Raw genomic sequence first — 19,164 nt, 5'->3', positions numbered from 1 at the left:
AGCTTTTAGAAGAGAACTTAGGGGAATATTTTCATGGCCACTGGGGTAGGCAACGATTGCTTAGATAATACCTGAAAATGACTAAATTACTAAAATTACTAAAAGAAAAGAATGATAATTTGTACTACACTAAAATTGAGAAATTTTGTTCATTGAAAGATACCGCCAAGCAAGTGAAAACGCAAGCCACAGAGAGGAAAAAGATATTTACAATACATTTATCCAACATATAATAAAGAATATATAAAGAATCCTACAAATCAATAAGGAAAGGCAGGAAAATACAATAGGCAAATACATAGGCAAAGGGCTTAAACAGGCACTTCATAAAGGAGGCTATGCAAATGGTCGATGAACATATGGAAAGGTGCTCAAATCCATTAGTCACTAGGAAAGTGCAAATTAAAACCACAATAAGATATCACTACACTCTCATTAGAATGGCTACAATAAGAGAGATAAATAGTACCAAATCTTGGTGAGTATGTGTAGCAAGTGGAGCTCTCAAATAATGCCGGTCGTTTTAAGCACCCTTGGAAAATTGTTTTGAAATCTGTTGAAGCTGAATGTACACTTACCATCTGACTCAGAATTTGACTCCTAGGTATATACCTACAGAAATTCTTATGCATGTTTAGCAGAAGACATGTACAATAATGTTTGTGGAAGTACTATTCAAAGAAGACCAAAACTAGAAGCCCAACTGCCCATCAAAGTCAAACGGATACATAAATTGTGGTATATTCATACCGTGTACCTAACGTGTAATTAAATTTCATTTATGTGAAGTTCAAGAAGAAGCAAAACTAATCTATGGAGTTAGGAGTCAGCATAGAGATCATGTGTGTGGCAGGGAGGGAGGACAGTGGCTAGAAGGGAGCACAAGAGGGCTTCTTACTCTGGATGTTGGCAAAATGGGCATGTCACAGTTGTGGAAATTCAGCAAGCTGTCCAATTTTGGTACATATCTTACACTTTAATAAAATGTTTAGACGAAACGAACAAAAAATCTCACTCTGGCTGTTGTGTGGAGTACACACAGCGGGAAGAAGGAAATCAATCAGGAGGCTACTGCAATAATCCGGCCAGAAGGTGGTGGTCTGGACTAGGCTGAAGGCTGTGGAAATGGTAGAAGCAGTCAAAACCTAGACACATCATAAAGACGGAGTCCACAAGGCTTGCAAATGCATTAGATGTGAGGGGGAAAGAAAGAAAAGAAACAAAGGTGCCCAGCTTTTGGCGTGTGCACCCAGGTAAATCTTAGAGAGATTTAATGAGATTAAGGCGTTTAAAATATTAAGTGAAATAATACTCAGAAGACATGCCTGGCACACAGAAAATGCTCAAATGTAGCTATTATTACTGTCGTTTTAATTTTTGTTACTGTCAGCAGCAACACTGTAGATAATACATTAAAGACTGGAAACTGGATGGGACCACTCAGGCAGTGAGTCTAGATGAAGAAGAGGGTGCAGATACCTAACCTGGAGAGAAGGAAGAGACAGGAAGGAGCCATAAATGGAGTGGGAGGGGCCAAGGAGACGGTGGTGTCCAGGAATTCAGGATGTGTTCCAAGAGGCTGACGGGCTGTGTCAAGTGCTTTGAAGAGACCTGGTTGAGATCAGGCCTGAACACGACCAGCTACATAATTTGGGGGGTCCAGTGTAAATGTGGGGACCCTTGTAGGAAATCATTAAGAATTTCAAGACCATGACAGCAGGGCATTAAACCAAGTATGGGACCCGCGCAATGATACAGGTCATTTGCCCAAGAAGCCAGCCCTAGGCCCGAGGATCAAACGTTGGCTTGGCAACAAGAATTGTTTCAGTGAAGTGGTGGGATCAAAGCTGGAATGGTGTGGGTTGAGGAGAAAATGGGAGGGAGGCAGTGGAGAGAGTTAATATACACAATTGATCCATGAACTCATTGAAGGTTTACAGGGTCACTAACATTCAATATGACAAGGACCAGAAAAAATGTTATTATAGGATCATGGCGAAGCAACAGTTGATTGGGGGTGGCATGGGCGGGGGAGGGGGGGAGGGGCAGAGGGCAGAGCCAGAGGAATAAGAACGTGACACTTAACTGAGAAGGTGCCACAGGACTTGAGCCTTTACATATTTTGTCAGAAAAGGAAAAGGACATCTTAAGCAGAGTGGATGCTCAAAAATCATAAATTTAGAGTTGATGGCTACATACCCACATTAAAGCAACACTTGGCTATTATCAGCCTGAGGCCCGCTAAAGAGAAGTGATGAGAGAGCAGGATGAACGCATGGTTTAAAGGACAGCCAAACCTTACAGCAAGGTGACATTTCCAAGCCCTAATAATTATGAAACACTAGAAGCAGGGATGTCCCAATTACAACTGTGTGGCTCAGGGTACACTCTACATTTTCTTCCAAATTTCAAGAAAACAGAAAAAAAGACTAACAATCTACAAAAAGCCCATGAATGCATTCTTATTGGAAACTATGAAAACCAACACTGAATTTCCCTCCTTACTTCCTTAACCCTGCCCCACCAAACCCTAATACCACGATAATAAAAGGTATTTGATTATTAGTGTCAATGCTGTACAGTGTCAACCTGGAACTTGCTTTCATACATTTCTAGTGAACCACACCCTCTATAAACATTACCACATCATTTAAAATGTCAAAGCTTGTACCTAATCGTCATCTGACTCATCTATTTTAAGATAAACGATCAAAGGGAGGAAGTTAAAAATTTAACTAGTAAATCTACCCATTAAAAAAAAAAGTATTTATATTTTATAACAATAACCTATTGTTTCAAGAAATCCTCATTAGGACAAAAGAAAGAACAAAGTCCACAGGCACCTAGGCCAGTGTCAGGTCTGTGGAGGTGGCAACAAAGAGCATACTAATGGCTTGCTCTCCATAATGTCCAAAAGGCCAACAGCTATTGTGTCACCTTAAGCAGCAACAACTTTCTTTCCTCAACCCGAGCTCTCTCATTGATTTAACCAAAATCCACTACAGTTAACTGGAGGTTTGCTTTGCGAGGAATACCTTTTTCTGGAAAGAGATGGTACTGCCTCCCAATTATTGCATTTGTTGTTAAATTATCTTATCTTTTCTAACGGTAATAAATGTATATAACGCAGAATTCTAGTATTACAAGAGTATTTACCAAATTTCCTTGCAGCCCTTGGCCACCTGGTTTCCCTTCTTAGAGGCATAGTTAACATATTTGTTTAAGCACACAGGAGAGAGGATACTCATTTTCTCGAGTATCCTCCCATGTGCTTAAGCAAATATGTGTGTCAAATCACTTTTTTTTCTGGATTATTTTAATTTTTTCTTCCATTTTTATTGAGATATAATTGACATACCACACTGTATGAGTTTAAGGTGTACAGCATAATGATCTGACTTACACACATCAAATGATTTTACCACAATAAGTTTAGTGAACGTCCACCGTCTCATAGATCCAGTAAAGAAATAGGGAAAAAAATATTCTTCCTCATGATGAGAACTCTTAGAGTTTACTCTCTTAACAGCTTTTGTATACAACGTACAGCAGTGTCAATTATATTTATACACCCCTAGTGCTTATTTCCTTTACATCTGGAGGCTTGTACCTTCTGACCACCTCCATCCAAATCCCCCTTCCCCCACCACTGCCTCTGGTAATCACAAATCTGATCTCTCTTCTAATGAGTTTGTTTTTTCCTGTTGTTTCCTTGTCATTAGATTGAGGATATACACTTTTGACAAGAACACCACAAAAATTATGTTGTGCCCTTATCAGTGCATCATATCAGGGTACGCTTGATATCTGTCCCAGTATTGGTGAGATTAACTTTGATCACTTGGTTTAGGTAGTTTTTGCCTTGTAAAGTTAGTATTTTTCCCCTTTGTAATTAATTAGTATTTTGTCAGGAGATACTGCAAACTATATAAATATCTTCTTCCTCAATAAACTGTCACCACTAATTTTATTTTTTTTAATTAATTAATTAATTTATTTTTGGCTGTGTAGGGTCTTTGTTCCTGTGAGAGGGCTTTCTCTAGTCGCGGAGACTGGGGGCTACTCTTCGTTGCAGTACGTGGGCTTCTCATTGCGGTGGCTTCTCTTGTTGCTGAGCATGGGCTCTAGGCACGTGGGCTTCAGTAGTTGTGGCGCACAGGCTTAGTTGCTCTGCGGCATGTGGGATCTTCCTGGACCAGGGCTTGAACCCGTGTCTCCTGCATTGGCGGGAGGATTCTCAACCACTGTGCCACCAGGGAAGTCCATCACCCACTAATTTTAGCATCCTTCAATGATTTTCCAACCCATTATTCTTTCTATGATTTACTAATTAATGTTTAATTAATGAACTAATGTTTGTTAATTTGTTATTTTAAGGAAGAATCTTCTCTTTTTCTCCACTTATCTACTTATTCAAATACTTGTTTATATCAGTGTGAACTCAGATTATTTTACTCAGTGGGTTATAACCCAAAGCTATCATTATTTATTTTGACTCATATTGTTCCAGATTTGGCTAGTAAGAGTCCCTTAAAGCTGGCCTCTGTGTCCTTCTGATATGTGTCCATCATTTTGAGTACTTCCTTACTTCTAGAATTACAAGATGTTCCAAGATGTACCTTCCCTGTTCCAGCCCTGGAATAGGTCTTTTCTCCCCAAGAAGCTCTGATTCCTCTTAATAGAGAGTGGTATTTAGAAACCAAGATCTGGAAACTATGTTTGCTCATTGCTACTGTTGTGACAGCTAACAGAACCAAGAAATAAGATATAAACAGACATCTCAGCAGGCAGAACTAAGAAATTAGATATAAATAGAAAGCTGTATCTATCAATACGTAGAAATGAAGATAAAGATATTAAAAACCATGAGTTCATATTGATAACTCTAATTCAATCTAACAGCACCAAATACATTCCAGCCCTCCCTCTTCTTACATTTATAACTCTCTTCCCCCACAGTAAAAAAACCTGGCTCACATTACACTCAATATATTTTTGTTCAAGTCTAGAGCACGCAAATGGTTTCAGAATCACTAACCCACACCCTTGCAAAAAGCGGTGCTACTAACTAGAGTTCAGGGTGCAGTTTTATTCCTTTTGATCTTGCCAGACTTGGTTTTATTCTTTGTTAGAGCGAATCTACTTCAGTTTTAAATTTAGTTTTCCGGCAAGCCCTTTATTTCAGATGTGGTCCTGATGCCTAAGACCTGGCCTCCCTGGTGTCTCGCCTGAGGTGCTGGGCAAGATCTCCCCTTTGTCTGAGCTAGAGCTGGAGGGCTCTAGCGCGGCATGGTCACTGGGCTCACCATTCCTCTTCCAGCCCGGCAGGAAGGGATCTCCGCTAGACCTCACACTCCCTCAAATTGCACCTCAGCCAAAACTGCAGCAGGCCCCAGAGACATCTGAGGCCACGTACCCCACTCAGCAGCAGCTTCTCAGGAACACTGCCACACGCATTCAGCCCGGACACAGCCGGAAGAACTAAGACCTCTGCTGCCTCAGCTCAGCCAGGCTGTCTGCTCTGCTTTGCTCTACCTCTACTGTGCAGCAGGAAGAGTGCCCCCAGGGAGAAAGCCAAGGCCATGGCGGTAGGGAGGAGCTCACCTTCCTTGCAAGAAGGTGTTTCCTTCTTGCAAGGATCACCGGTTTACATTCCCTGTTGCTCAATGCCCGAAAACAGTTGCCTCATATATTCTGTCTCGTTTTACAGTTGTTTTCAGCTGGAGGGCAAGTTTGGTTACCAGTTACTAGCGTGTCTGGAGGCAGAAGTTGGCCTTAGTCTTTTTAATAGCTGCATAGTATTCTATGGTGTAGCTATACCTTAATTTATTTAACCAGTCTACCCTGTTTAGGTTGTTTACAAATGATGCTGCAATGTACATGTGTCGTTTCTGACATATGCAAAATAACACTGTGATAAATGCCCAAAAGAATTATTGATGGGTCAAAGAGTACATATTTTAGAATTTACTAAAAAGGTCCATGTTCATAATATAGTATCTTTCACAACTTTATAAATTTGGATTATATTCCTCTTAGGCCTTTTCATTCCATAGTCAAGAGAGTCCTAATAACTCAATCACCTCTGTATAGAAATTCTTGAATTTTTCAATTATTTCAGAAGTCCCTCAATATATTTCCTACCCTCATTATGTTCTGCTTTAAAACCCACTACCAGAATGAAACTCAGCTCTCTAGTTTGAGGGCACCATGATTTTGTACTTTCTGTTGCATTTCCAGGTTCATGCTGGTCTTTGGGTCACAACAGAAACACTGGACCACCTTCTTCAGGAAAATATAAACAAGGAAATCTTCTAAGGAAATCTAAGAGAAGGAGTTCACTATAAAGATTTTTAAGAAAAGAAAAATAAAATGTAATCCCCAGGCATACACATCCATAAACCCAGACAGAAGGGAGATGGTTGCACAATAAAAAGACAATATTCTAACCATAACTAAACTTTAATACCCTAATACTTTCAGAATAGTTTGTACAATCCAAGCACTATGTAATAGTATAATTAAGTGATGGCACTGACTTAAAATTCCTGTCTGAATGAGGGAATAATTATCCTGCTAGTTGACGCTAAGTAGTTAGCTTGCTGGTGTAAGCAGAGTCTCAAAGGAGCTGTGACTGCTTTAAGAATAATCTTTAGTAATGACAATGTGGAGAAATTTAACTTATTCAAATTCTGTATCTCGATGAGGGGTGACAATCTTAACAACACAAACCCTTCTCGAGTTGTCACTGTGGGCCAAGTACTTTTAAGAACTTGGTAAACATCCTTTTACATAATCCTCACAACGAGGTAGGTGACTATCATCATCCCTTTTTTACAGATGAGGAAATGAGGCTTGGTGAGGTGAAGTAACTTGCCCAGAGTCACACAGATGGAAAGGAGTAGAGCTCCATGTTTAACCGGGTCTATCAGACTCCACAGCCTGGGCATTTAACCAAGAACCCAGCGCTTGGAGAAGCTCTGGGGATTTACTGAGTATCCCCATTGGAATTACTTGGGGACCTTGTTAAAAACGTGTATTTCTAGTAAGTTACATTCTCTGGAGTGAGACCCAGGAATCTGAACTTTTGATCACTTTCTCAGTCAATTCTGATATACGTGGAAATCTGAGAAATACTGCACTCTGCTACTGCCTCTCAGCGCGTACCCGAGCTTACTTTAGCGCTTGGGAGCAATTTTTAAAACTATAACAGTAGGAGGAACTTCAGTAAAGCTGCTACACAGGTTGCCATCAAGAACCAGAACAGAAAAAGAATTTCTGGCAAACTTTAATTATAGTTTCACCGTGAGGAAAATAACTTAAAAAACTTAAAAATTCACAACTTCATTCTGCCTCTATTCAGAAAGAAAAAGGAGATATAAACTTGTCCTATACTGTCATCTATTCTACAAACATCCCACAGATTAAATAGGGAATGAATCAATGACAGGGTAGCCTTGAACATAAAAAGAGGAAAAGGTGACAACATCAGTGTTAAAATACAGCATTTTAAATGGAAACTTCTAAAGCGCAGCTCAGATTGTGCACGTCACATGAAAATGCTCTTAAACTCTTCTACCATTTGTATAAACTTAAGTGCGGTCCTCTGGGAAACTGCCCTAATGGAAAAGAGCGTGCCTCCAGAGGCCGACTGGCAGTCAGGCTCAGCCAGGCTCTGCTGCTTACTAGCTATACCGCCTCAGCAAAGTTACTCAGCTTCCAGTTTCTGTCTGTATAAAGAGGGATGATATTTCACAGGTGGTCATTTTTTCCCATCCTCTCCTCTCTGATCACCTTCCAACTCATCCTGTGAAACCCAAGAGCCCACCACCTTCCAAGAGGCTATTGAGTATAAATCCACCATGCTTCATGCTCTGTTTCCTCCAGTCATGACCAGGAATTTAAGCCTTCAGCCCCTCTGGTCATCAATTACCCTGCACTCTCTCCCATAATGCTCCAGATAGCCCCTTAGCTGACCCTGGTACCCACGCCTGCTCTCCTTCCCCAAAGCTACCACGGGCCAGAGAAACACCCACTACATGATCCCTCTTGTATACGCATCCTCCTCTCTGAAAGTCCCTCCTCCTACTAACCTACTTACACTTTGACTCTGCTCGGGGACATCAAGGTCCCTGCAACCCTTTCAAGCGACAATCATTTTCTCTTCCACACTTCACCTACCTCAGGTCACAGTCTTTCTCTCCGTTCTAACTCCTGGTATTATTAGTTCATTCAACAGATATCTCACCCCTACCACATGTAAGGCATGGTGGGCGGGGCGGGGAGAGTCCTAAGTAACGATATAGGCAAAATCTCTGAATAGGGAGCTTAATTTTTTTTTTTTTTAATTTAAGTTTGTGTGAAGCTTTATTTCATTTAAGTAACTTCTTTGGGTTTCAGTAGACACATTGTTTTAATGAACATTTCAATAAACGCAAAATCAAACATGCTGGCAGGTCACAAACTTGTCTGAAAATTGCAGGAGAGCTCTTGACTCGGGCAGCATTTTCAAGTGCTAAAATCTATATTGCATCTCAGACACAGGATCTTAATGGAAGAAAATATCATCTTTCTCCAAAGCCATATGAACAGTACACCTATCACCGTTCTCCCAGCAAAATCTGCTTTAGCCATGACAACACCCAAAGCAAAGACCAATGATTATCTTGCCAGCACTTTTCCATGTGCCTCTTTGTGCCGAGCTACTTTATTTGTAAAACAGGGAGCCCTGGTACAGGCTTAAATTTAAGCAGAGAAGAGGGAAACAAGTCAATTAGCAGGCAAACATATCACTTTAAATTGTGCTAAGAGACATGAAAGATAAAGCAGGATGTCACATGAGAATTTTTCATGGGCATAGAATACTTTATTCAGATGGAGTAATCAGTGGCATTTTAAGTGGAGGAGTGAAGGAAAAGAAGGAGCCAGCCAACCAGAGTGAGGTGGTGAAGAATATTTCAGACCAAAGGGACAACCAGGCCTCTCCAAAGACCTTTTCTTCCATGCTTCCTCAGCAGCCCATTCCATGGTCAAACCCTGGATCTTGTCTCCAGCAGAACCAACACTTCCCTGATTGCTGAATGAAACCCACTACCCTTTGACAACATGCTTTTCTTATAGCTTCTTTTCTGGATGAGCTTCTAACTCATCCAGAACTCCAATCCATTGACCTACGTTCTCCACTGAGGCTCTCTTTCACTATCTTCATTTCACTATCTGATTTATAATCCTCACTTCTCTCCTTATCCAGATTATAAACCCCTTCTTACACATATATTCAATCCTTTGACTTTTCCTCCTTCCTTTATATTCCCCTGGCAAAATCCCAGTCACTCTGCCTTTTCTGAGACTATATCTGTGCCAGTGAGAATTGCTAGACACACTCCCAGGAAGACTGGAAATACTATAAATTCATGATCGCTAATTGCACACGGATCTTCCACACTGCCCAGTGGTGCTCAATTCTATAATAGTTCCCTTCCCCACTCTTTCTAATGACTATTTAATATCTTCTTCTCTCCCTTCTACATTTTTACTCCACTCTATCTACACCTTGGCTTTCATAATACCTTACTATAATGGGTTTCCCTCCTATTTTTCCGACTATTCCTTCTTTGATTCTTTTGTCATTTCCTCTTCTGATCCAAAGGTTGGAGAGCCTTAGGACTCAGAAATGGACCATCTGCCCTCATTGTTCTATGTTTTTCCCAGGTGACCTCATCTATTCCCATGACTTTAAATACCATTTGTATGCTAGGAACTCCCAAATTTCTCTCTTTCCCAGGCTATCACCTAGTTTGAAGACCACCATCCTAGTCTGAACCACCATCATCTCCTGCTGATATTACTATAATGGCTCCTAATTGATTTCTCTACTCACAGTGGTTCAAATCTCCACGTAGTAACCAGAGTGATCTTTTTGAGGTATAAATCAGATTGTATCATTCCCTCATTTAAAATCCTTCAACAAATTTCCATGACTCTCAGAACAAAAGCCTAAAACATACCCTCTTAGTTTCCTGTGGCTGTCATAACAAATTACCGAAAACTTGGAGGCTTAAAGCAACAGAAATTTATTCTCTCACAGTTCTGGAGGCCAGAAGTCCAAAATCAAGGTGTTGGTAGGATCACACTCCCTCTAAAGGCTCTAGAGATTTCATTCCTTGCCTTTTCCAGCTTCTGGTGCCTCCAGGAGCTCCTTGGCCAGTGGCTCTATCATTCCAATCTCCGCCTCTGACTTCATGTGGCCTTCTCCTCTTATCTCCTCTGTATGTCTCATTTTAGGGCCCACCCAGATAGTTCAGGAGGATCTCTGCTCAAGATCCTTGATTACATCTGCAAAGAACTTTTTTTTCAAATAAAGTCACATTTACAAGTTCCAGAGATTAGGACATGGACATATCTTTTGGAGGGTTGCCCGTTTAACCCACTATAGCCTCCAAAGACAACGCAAGCTGCCTCCGCCTCCCCCTGCAATTTCACCTCCCAAAGCTCTCTTTCTTCCTTTGTTTACAGGCTCTACCCATTCTGGCCTTCTTTTATTTCCTTGATCAAGGACAAGCTCTTTCCCACCCTTGATTTTTGCTTATTCTATTCTGTCTCTAGTCTTTGCCTAGCTAGCTCCTCCTTCAGGTCTTGAGTTAAATCTAACTTCCACAGAGAAGTGTTCTTTGACCCCATAAACTTAAGTACGTCACCCCAGTTTTCATCCCTCAAAGAACCCTGTTCCTTTTCTTCACAGCATTTGATTGTTTTCCAGTTTCAAGTTGTATCTGCACATGATTTGTATGTTTACTTGTTAATATCTGTCTCTATCACTGGACTGTGAATTCTTCATACCATCATAAGAAGCACACCTGTTTTGTACATCTCTGTACGTACACCCAAGCATAGGACAGCACCTGACACAGAGGAGAATTAACTTTAAAAAAAAAGAGTACTAAGTAAATTCAAGTTGGGCACAAAAGGAAAAGTAGTATCCGACTACTAGCAAGTTAGAAGGAGTTCTCTAGTCTTCAGTTCTGCCACGGACAATTATATACTCTAGGAACTCGTTTCACCTTTTATAATAATCTCTACCTCCTGTTGAAAAGGATTGAGGTTTTTTTGAAATTTTAAGAAAAAACTCCAATACAAACTGGTTTCCACCTGCACCCTCATATGAAGCTGGGAGATTCACATATTTATCTAACTTCCTTAATTCTGCTGAATTACAGCATGACTCAAGTATCAATAAATACTGCTGGCCTGTTTTAAAGTCTAGTATGCACAGAGGGACAGAGAAAAGAGCAATCTTTTCTGAGACACATGAAATTCTCCAGCCTCTTTTTCTACCCTGAAGTTTTTCTTTTTAATTGAGATACAATTCACATACCACAAATTCACCCTTTTAAAGTGTACAATTCAGTGTTTTGCCCAAAGTTGCACAACCATTGTCACTATCTAATTCCAGAACATTCTCACCGGCACCACCACACCCTCCAAAAAAACCCATCCTCATTAGCAATCATTCTCTATTCCTGCCTCCCCCAGGCCCTGGCAGCCACTAATACTGTCTCTACGGATTTTCCAGTTTTTTCTAACATTCATGAAACTGAAACACAGAGAGATGAAATGATTTGCATAGGGTTGCAGTCACTTAGAAACTTACTAGCAAGATTATATTACTCATTATTAGGAAGATCATAACATGTATATTTATAGCAACGTTTTAAACTGTACATAAAAAAAAACAAAAGATCAGTGAAAATATGTTTAGCTTGACTACACATATCCTAAATGTGGCGATAAGACACCTGATCTATAAAGCGGAGTCCTTAGGCTGGTGATGCTCAGGCAGTGTTTCAGGCCAGGGGGAGGCAGGGGTGGAGGGTGTTTGGCAGGAATCACTAAAAGAGGAACAAAGATGCTGCTGGCGGACAGGAATTGCACTTAGGGACAGGGTGATGCAGAGAGAAGGTTGAGGGAAATGGGAAGCTATGCAGTTTACAGGACAGACATATTTCTTTTCGGCCCAGGGTTCTGAAATTTGTGCTAAGGTGCCCACGTATCCACTTGCCTCCTTTTATCGTGTCCCCAATTTGCCCCAGAGATCTCCGATCCTTTCCAGTTTGTTTATGAGTAGTTAATGCATGAGTAGTGTTAACACCACTTCAGAATACTTGCTGGTTAATGACACTTCACAAAATAATACATGAAAGTCAACTTTTTAAAATATTCTACTGTCTGCATTGTCAAATAAGTAAAATAATTACAAGCTTAACTTACTTCTATTACCATCAATAAATGTGTACACAGGAAGAGTGACCCCAGAGACTAAAATCATCAGAATCCATTTGCAAAAATAATTAGGCACACATTTTATTTTATATGTCTTAATCAATATTGCAAATACCATTAACAAAAGGAAAAAAGGGTGGAAACCGCTCACCACACACACAAAAATTCATCGTTCAAAAGAGATTAATCTGAACCTCAACATTCTTTGTGCTCATTTTAAAACATTATTAAAACATCAATAGAAAAGGACAAACAAGTCAAAACTAAGTATTTTATTAATTAAAATCGAGACCCTAAACCAACTAAAATTACACAACTGAAAAATAACCTCCTATCATCACCTAGAAAAGTTAGATTTGCCAACATATAATGAATACTCAGGAGCCTACTACTGGGTGCATAGACAAATTTTCTTTTACAAACAAGTTATTTTGAGTTATAGAGATCCTGTAGATGACTAGATTATCATTTTTTTAAATGGCTGCTAAAAATGACTATTTAGTCAACCTATTCATAGAACTGAACACTAAATAACATAGTGACCATTTAAAGTTGAAACTTCTTGTCTACCAAATTTTTTATAAAACTGTTTTTAAGCATGTGAATTGACTTAAAAGATCAACTCTTAATTATCTACCGCAAAAGAGAGCTTTGGTACCAATAAGTTAGAAGTAGGCAATCAAAATATACTTTGTAGTTTTACAGTGTATTTTAGGAATTAAATTGGAAATGCCTATATATGAAAATTCGGTCTCATTCTTCTGTTACCTACATTACTGTGAGGAATGAACAGCCCACTGATTCCAAATTACTGATATAAATAAAACACTAGCCTAAAATTTTTTCCAAAAAGGTTAATAGGTCACACCCTGCAATTTAGGCAAAAGGTAAATAAAGAATTAAGCGTTTTACTTTTCAATGCTCCCTTTTTCTTTCGATGGGAGCAGCAAGATTCTAGAATAAAAATAATTCCAGTAAGTACATTTAGAATATGTCAGTCTTAGTTTCCCATTTGATAGGGGGCTAAGAAGAACAACAAAAATAAATAAAAAGAGAAAGGGGGATTTTAAAGACGAAAAGGCAGACTGCGCAAGGGGTGAGGGTGGGTTTAGGAGCATATCTGCTGCCAATTAACCAAATCAGAGCAGATTACAAACCCTCCTAAATTGTACCCAGGGCCATGCACACTGCACATGGAATCTGGACAACTCTTTGCTACATAACATACAGAAAGTTATTAACACATTTTTATTTTAAGAAACAAAAGAGAAACAAAATGTTCAAAATACATAGCAATTTTACTTTTTGAAATGGTTATCCTACAAACTTTTCTTAAATTTAGATTTTGCAAAGTTCCTACTCTCCAAGTCAAGTAGACACCGAAAACAACTTCCGAGTACTGTGGACTGATGCTTTATGGAGCATGCATTTTTCACAAATCTAGACCACAATGAACTAATTAAGATTTAATTCTGAATTCAGCCTGTGATTGAATTCTGGATACAACATTGGAATAAAACCAGTAAAAATAATTTTTTTTAAGTATGTTTACTTCCTGCATAATTTAGTTTGGAAAATATTCATATTCTTAACCCAAAAGATTACTTTTAGAGTTTGAAAGATTAAAGATAAAAAACAAAAATTGGTTCAGCAATTGTCAAAATAAAATGAATACAAACAGTGACCACAACTTTCCATTCAATCCAAAATAAACCATTTCAGTTGAGCTCAGCTCACTTAATTTTTAAAACCATTTCTTTTTTCCAGCTTCATAACTGGACTGAACGTTGCTCAACAACATTACCTGCGTTAGCAGGGAGGAAATAAAAGTGTTGTAAAGATTGCACAGTGACTGAATGTACAAGCATAACATTTCAGAGCTGGAGGGATCTTCAAGACCTGCTCCAGCACCCACATTTTACAGATGAGAAACTGAAGCCCGAACTAAGTCAATCAAATGACTTGACCAAAGTCACAATCATCGGCTGAGCCATTCATTCATTCAGTCAGTCAGTCATTCACCCACAACTACTGACAGCTGCCTAAGCACCAGGCTCAGGATTAGGTGCAGAAAACAACCTGGAAGGCAGCATCCACCACTGCCAAGGCTATCTTTTCCCCTTGTTTTCTTAAAATTGATCCTTAAAAGTCCTAATCAGCAAGAACTCTGTAGGAGAGTTCCGAAGCCTTTGTAGAAGTGGGCCCACTTTCAGTTTCACACATTTCAGTAAATGCAGCTGTCCTCTATTGTGTTAATTTTAAGTGATTAAGCATTTACTTTAAGTGATTAAGCATTAACAAAGAGAAGCACAGTATTTTGAATGAATCCCTCTCCAATACATTCATAACTTAAGGAAGTGCAATCAGAAAATGCCCTACACACACAAACAAGTTCACAGAGAGGACAGCTTACAAAATCAGAGTGATGTGAGGTATCAGTATAGATCAGTTAAGTCCAATAGCTCAAGTTTGCAGTGTGGAATGTAAATCTCTCTCATTTCATTCAGATATGGGTATATTTTTCTGAGATGTCTGTATGTTAAAAAGACCTCTAAACTCACATTCAAATTCACATCTAATGACACATATGTCTAAACCAGGTCTCTCTCCTTAAGATTAACTTTCCTTGATTTCTATTTGAGTAAAGGAAAATTAGAATTAAAAAAATAAACAAAACCTAAAATTTAATGTGCTGGCTAAAGGAAATTCAAGTTCTATGTACAATAAAAATAGCAATAGCTCAAACTGCACATTTCTGAGTTGTTTTTTTTGTTTGTTTTTGTTTTTGTTTTTTTTTGATGGGATGTGCAGTGAACTTACCCATCAACATAAATCACCCCTCATTTTGCATGGACTTTTATGTTCTTTAACATTAACTCTGGCACTTAAACGTTTTGTGTATCTCGAGACAAGTTCTTTCAGAAGAGACCATATTGACAAAGCTCTTAAATAAAACAACCCATAAGTAAGGCACTTTGAAATATTAAACAGCAGCTCTCTGTGTACCCAGTTTCAGTGTTTTTACCAAAATGATCCACAGCTTTTACAGAGCTCTCGCAGATGACCGACCATTGGGTGAATGCTGATAAACTCAATCTTCACTGAGGCTCTCTGAAGGCTCTTTGACGTTCCTCAAGCTATTGTCAGCTCAGGACGAAAGTGCTGTTATGCTCTTCTATTTCTCAAACTTCCAGATTTGATTTTTATCTAGAGCATCACAAGTTCGCATATGAACATCAGGTCGGCCCTCAGGTGTCCGGTAAGCCCTAAGACACAGTCCTGAGTGGGGATGAAAAATGGTTCCATCTTCTTTAAAATACCAAATAATGTTTGCTGGAACAGGAAACCCATCTTTGGGACAATTTTGCATTCCCACGTGACTTTTTTGCTCAGCAACCTCTGCACATAACTCTGTCACTGAATTAAACCTTATTTCTTTGTTTGAAGTATATTCAAAGAATTGATTGCCTCCTTGACCGTGGCATCCAAACAGTGAAAGGTTAGCACCTGTGGGGTTGCTGTCAGGAGAATTATAATCTAAACATTCAGAAGAGATCCCAATACTGCGAATAGCTCCGTGCCAGCCTGGCCTATCCTCTGGAACATGTAAATTAGAAAACACATTTTTCAAATACCAGTCAAAGCTCTTGCACCTCAGCCGTTCTCGTAGTAATTTTCTTTCAGAAATATCGCCATAAGCTTCTTTCCTTGCTGGAGGGTTTCGATTGTAGAAATGCTCTTTGTACCCGTCCATCCACACTTCCGCTGCCCGAGCAGTATTCTGCAGGAAATTGGGCCGAGCGTATGGCGCCCGCTTGGGGAATACGTGGCCCACGTGAGAACAGGGGTGGATCTCCAGTTTACCTCCACACTGCCACACCCTAAAAGACAGCTCCAGATTTTCACCTCCCCACACTTCCATCCCAGTGTCATAAGTTCCAAGGTACTGAAAATATTTTTTGCTGACAGCAAACAGTCCTCCAGCCATGGTGGGTGATCTGATTGGGTCAATTCTCGATTTCCTCCTCTCCCTTTCGTGTTTGGGGACAGAATGCCACTGGAACGTTAGACGCCAGTCAAACCCACCAATCATGGGCTCCCCAGTCTGCATATAGAATTCAAAAGTATTCCAGTCAATGGTGTCTATAACCGGACAAACAATTGCTGTTTCATCTTTAGCAATCCTTTCCAAAAGTGGCTCCAGCCAACCAGTATTACACTCACAGTGACAATCCAGGAAAGTGAGGACATCCCCAGTGGCAAAAGTGGCCCCAATCAGACGGGCCCTAACCAGCCCCTCCCGCTTATTTGTTCTAATCAAGCGGACTCTATCGAGATTGCTGATGTAAGTTTCAAGTTGTGTCTTCAAATAAACTCTGTCGCTCAAGTCATCGACTAAGATGATCTCCTTCAAAAGGACTGCAGGAGAAGTTTCTAAAACACTGTGGATGGTGCGGAGCAAAGTCGACCAGGCTTCGTTATAGAAAGCAACGATAACAGAAGTGGTGGGAAGTCTCCTATAGTTAAATTTCTTGGATTTACACTCATACATTCTTTTATCCTCTATGTGGCGGTGCAGGGAAATCCTGTCACTGAGGTAAATATTAATGGCATATCTCTCAATGAGTTCTTCTTGCTGCTTCAGTTCACCCTCCTTGAGCTGGAGTTTGCTGGCTTTCCCCCACTCCCCAAGTGCATGGGAATCTGCAGGGGGCTTCTCATAAAGCGGTCGAGACAAATCCACTGCTTTCTTCCCGGAGTCTGAGAGCTGTCTTGGCCCCCGCTCCCTGGTAAGGCCGGCTCCTGGGGAGGCATGGAAAGTGGAGACGGAGAGTTCCACCAGGAGATAGGCCACTGTTAAAAGCGCCAGCAGCAGGCAGCTTTTGCCTGCCCACGTCCACCTCACGGCCATCCGGATCCTCATGGCTGGGGCGCGGACGCGGCCACCAGAGTCACCACGCAGGGGAAGGGCTGCGGGATCCGACGCTGGAATTCCGGGCTCAGGTAGAAGCGAACTTCCCAGCAGGTCCCTCCTTTCATGCAGGCGCTCGGCTCCTTTCCAGCCGCGGGGGCTCCCCGGGGGTCACCTAAGACCACCCCGTGCTCGGCCTCCGGAACAGCCCCAACGCCTCTCTCCCCACTTCCTCCTGCTGGTCTCACAACTTTTCACAAACTCTCCAGCCAACACCCCACCCTCCCCGGGCCGAGGACAAACTCCGCCCCTTCCCACTTACTCCTCCTGGTGGTTAGTTCGCGAAAGTCGTCGCCCAGGCCCAGGCCTATAGGCGACTCTGCGGGGCCGGACTGGGGGCCGGGATAACCAAGGTATCCCCGGCTCGGGCCCACTCTGGCTCCGAATGCATCTCGGCCGCTTTCAACACCACCTCCACCCACAGGTCCTCTGTGGTTCTCGCGGGGGCCCGGCGTGGACAAGAGGCAAGGGTTCCGACCGGTTGAGCGTCTCATCACAAAAAGAAAAAAAGAAAACTTACCAAGTTGTTTGCCGTCGGGACTAAAGTCCACGGAGGTGATCGCCGCTTTGTGGCCCTTAAAATAACGCTGCAGAACGGGGTCCTCCTGGGAAGGAAAGTTGTCAAGTTTTGAAAGCAGATGCTGACCTCGAATTTGGGGGGTCGGGGATCAACGCTGTCCCCTCCCCTGGGGGCCGGCCCGGGAACGGCCGCATCGAAGGTGGGTGTGCGGAGCAGGAGCGCCCCGCGCGAGCACACGCGGCCACCGCTACAGGGGGACGCCGAGCGCCAACTTCCCCAGCAGAGCCGGCCGAATCCTCCACTCGCGCTTCCCAGAACCGAGCGCACGCGAGGGACCACCTGGGCAGCTCCATTGAAATGCACGTTCCGGGGCCCCGCCCGCTGGCACGCAGTCACAGGTGCGAGGCGGGGCCCCGGCTTCGGTACTTCTCAAAAACCTCCCAGGTGATTCTGACGCAGGCGCTCCACGGAAACCCTCAGAGAATTCTGGGGTCCATGGAGCTGCCGGGGCTGTCGGAGCTCTGGGACTCTGGGAGGAGTGCCTGGGAGCTCGGCCAGGGCTCTGCGCTCCCGGTGTCCCAGAGGCAGAGGACGAGTCACCGGCACCCCGGGGCGAGGGGCGGGGAGCTAGCGGCTCGGGACCCAGCTGAGGACGTCTGCCTCCATCTCCCGCCAGGTGCGGGCGCGGCCCCGACCTGGCCCCCCAGCCGGCGGGACCGGCTCCGGGGAGGCGTACCCCAGCCCGTCCTTACCGGGGCGGAGGCCATGGGGGGAGCGGGTGGCTCCTGGCTCCTGCCCGTGTGGAGAATTGGGGGAAGGGAGGGGGGGAGGTAGGAAGGGGGACCTTGCGGCGCCCGGAACCCTCTGCCCGGAGCGGCAGCGCCTCCCGGTCACTACAACAACGGCCCAGTCAAACCCTGCGCTCCAGGCATGGCCAGCCGAGCCCCGAGGCTCCGCCCGCGCCGTAGAGAGCCTGGCCTCCGCCACCTGGCAAGCGGGAAGCCCCGGGGTCAGGTGCCGGCACACATCAAAGCCAACGTTTACTAACACCTGCGCTCCCCACGACTTGACACAAGTAGGAGGGTAGTAACCGGCATAGAAAAAAGACCGATGGGTGGGAGAGGGTAATGAGCCTGTGATCGATGCAATCAGAGTTCTATTACACGTTAAAGAGACAGCCCGCGCGAATTTCAAGCTGGTCCCAAACAGCTTATGACGCACAAGAGAGTTTGATGCGAAATGGGGCCGCTTGCTATTTATTAATATACCCAAAGAAACTAAACCTCTGGAGGACAGGCTTGAATTTGTTTAATCACTAGTTTTCACACAATGCCTGGCTTGTTATAAATGTAGATGCTGGATAAACGCGATGAATGAATTAATGTTGTGCATC

The 19,164-nt window shown here is 42.4% G+C and overlaps 2 protein-coding genes across 2 annotated transcripts in view; both read right to left on the bottom strand.

Moving 5' to 3' along the window:
• POC1B (POC1 centriolar protein B) overlaps positions 1-18,568 on the bottom strand; it is a 106,345-nt gene extending 87,777 nt beyond the window's left edge. Inside the window, exons 1-2 of the mRNA XM_061206254.1 lie at positions 18,524-18,568; positions 17,772-17,856 (exon numbers count right to left, since the gene is read on the bottom strand). Of these exons, the coding sequence (XP_061062237.1) occupies positions 17,772-17,856; positions 18,524-18,538 (100 nt within the window). The 5' untranslated portion in view covers positions 18,539-18,568. The remainder of the gene's footprint in view (positions 1-17,771; positions 17,857-18,523) is intronic.
• Positions 14,975-17,423, bottom strand: GALNT4 (polypeptide N-acetylgalactosaminyltransferase 4). Its single transcript, XM_061206253.1, has one exon. It carries the CDS (start codon positions 17,201-17,203, stop codon positions 15,455-15,457), a length of 1,749 nt encoding a protein of 582 aa, XP_061062236.1. The 5' UTR covers positions 17,204-17,423; the 3' UTR covers positions 14,975-15,454.
• Positions 18,569-19,164: the final 596 nt, after the last annotated feature.

This window comes from Eubalaena glacialis, chromosome 11, assembly GCF_028564815.1.
Source record: "Eubalaena glacialis isolate mEubGla1 chromosome 11, mEubGla1.1.hap2.+ XY, whole genome shotgun sequence".
NCBI classification, from domain to species: Eukaryota; Metazoa; Chordata; class Mammalia; order Artiodactyla; family Balaenidae; genus Eubalaena; species Eubalaena glacialis.
The sequence above is the reverse complement of the archived record's forward strand: the minus strand, read 5'-3'. Positions and strand labels throughout refer to the sequence as shown.

Excerpts from the sequence above, each read along its gene's own strand:
- GALNT4 (XM_061206253.1), bottom strand. The coding sequence starts at position 17,203 with ATGAGGATCCGGATGGCCGTGAGGTGGACGTGGGCAGGCAAAAGCTGC.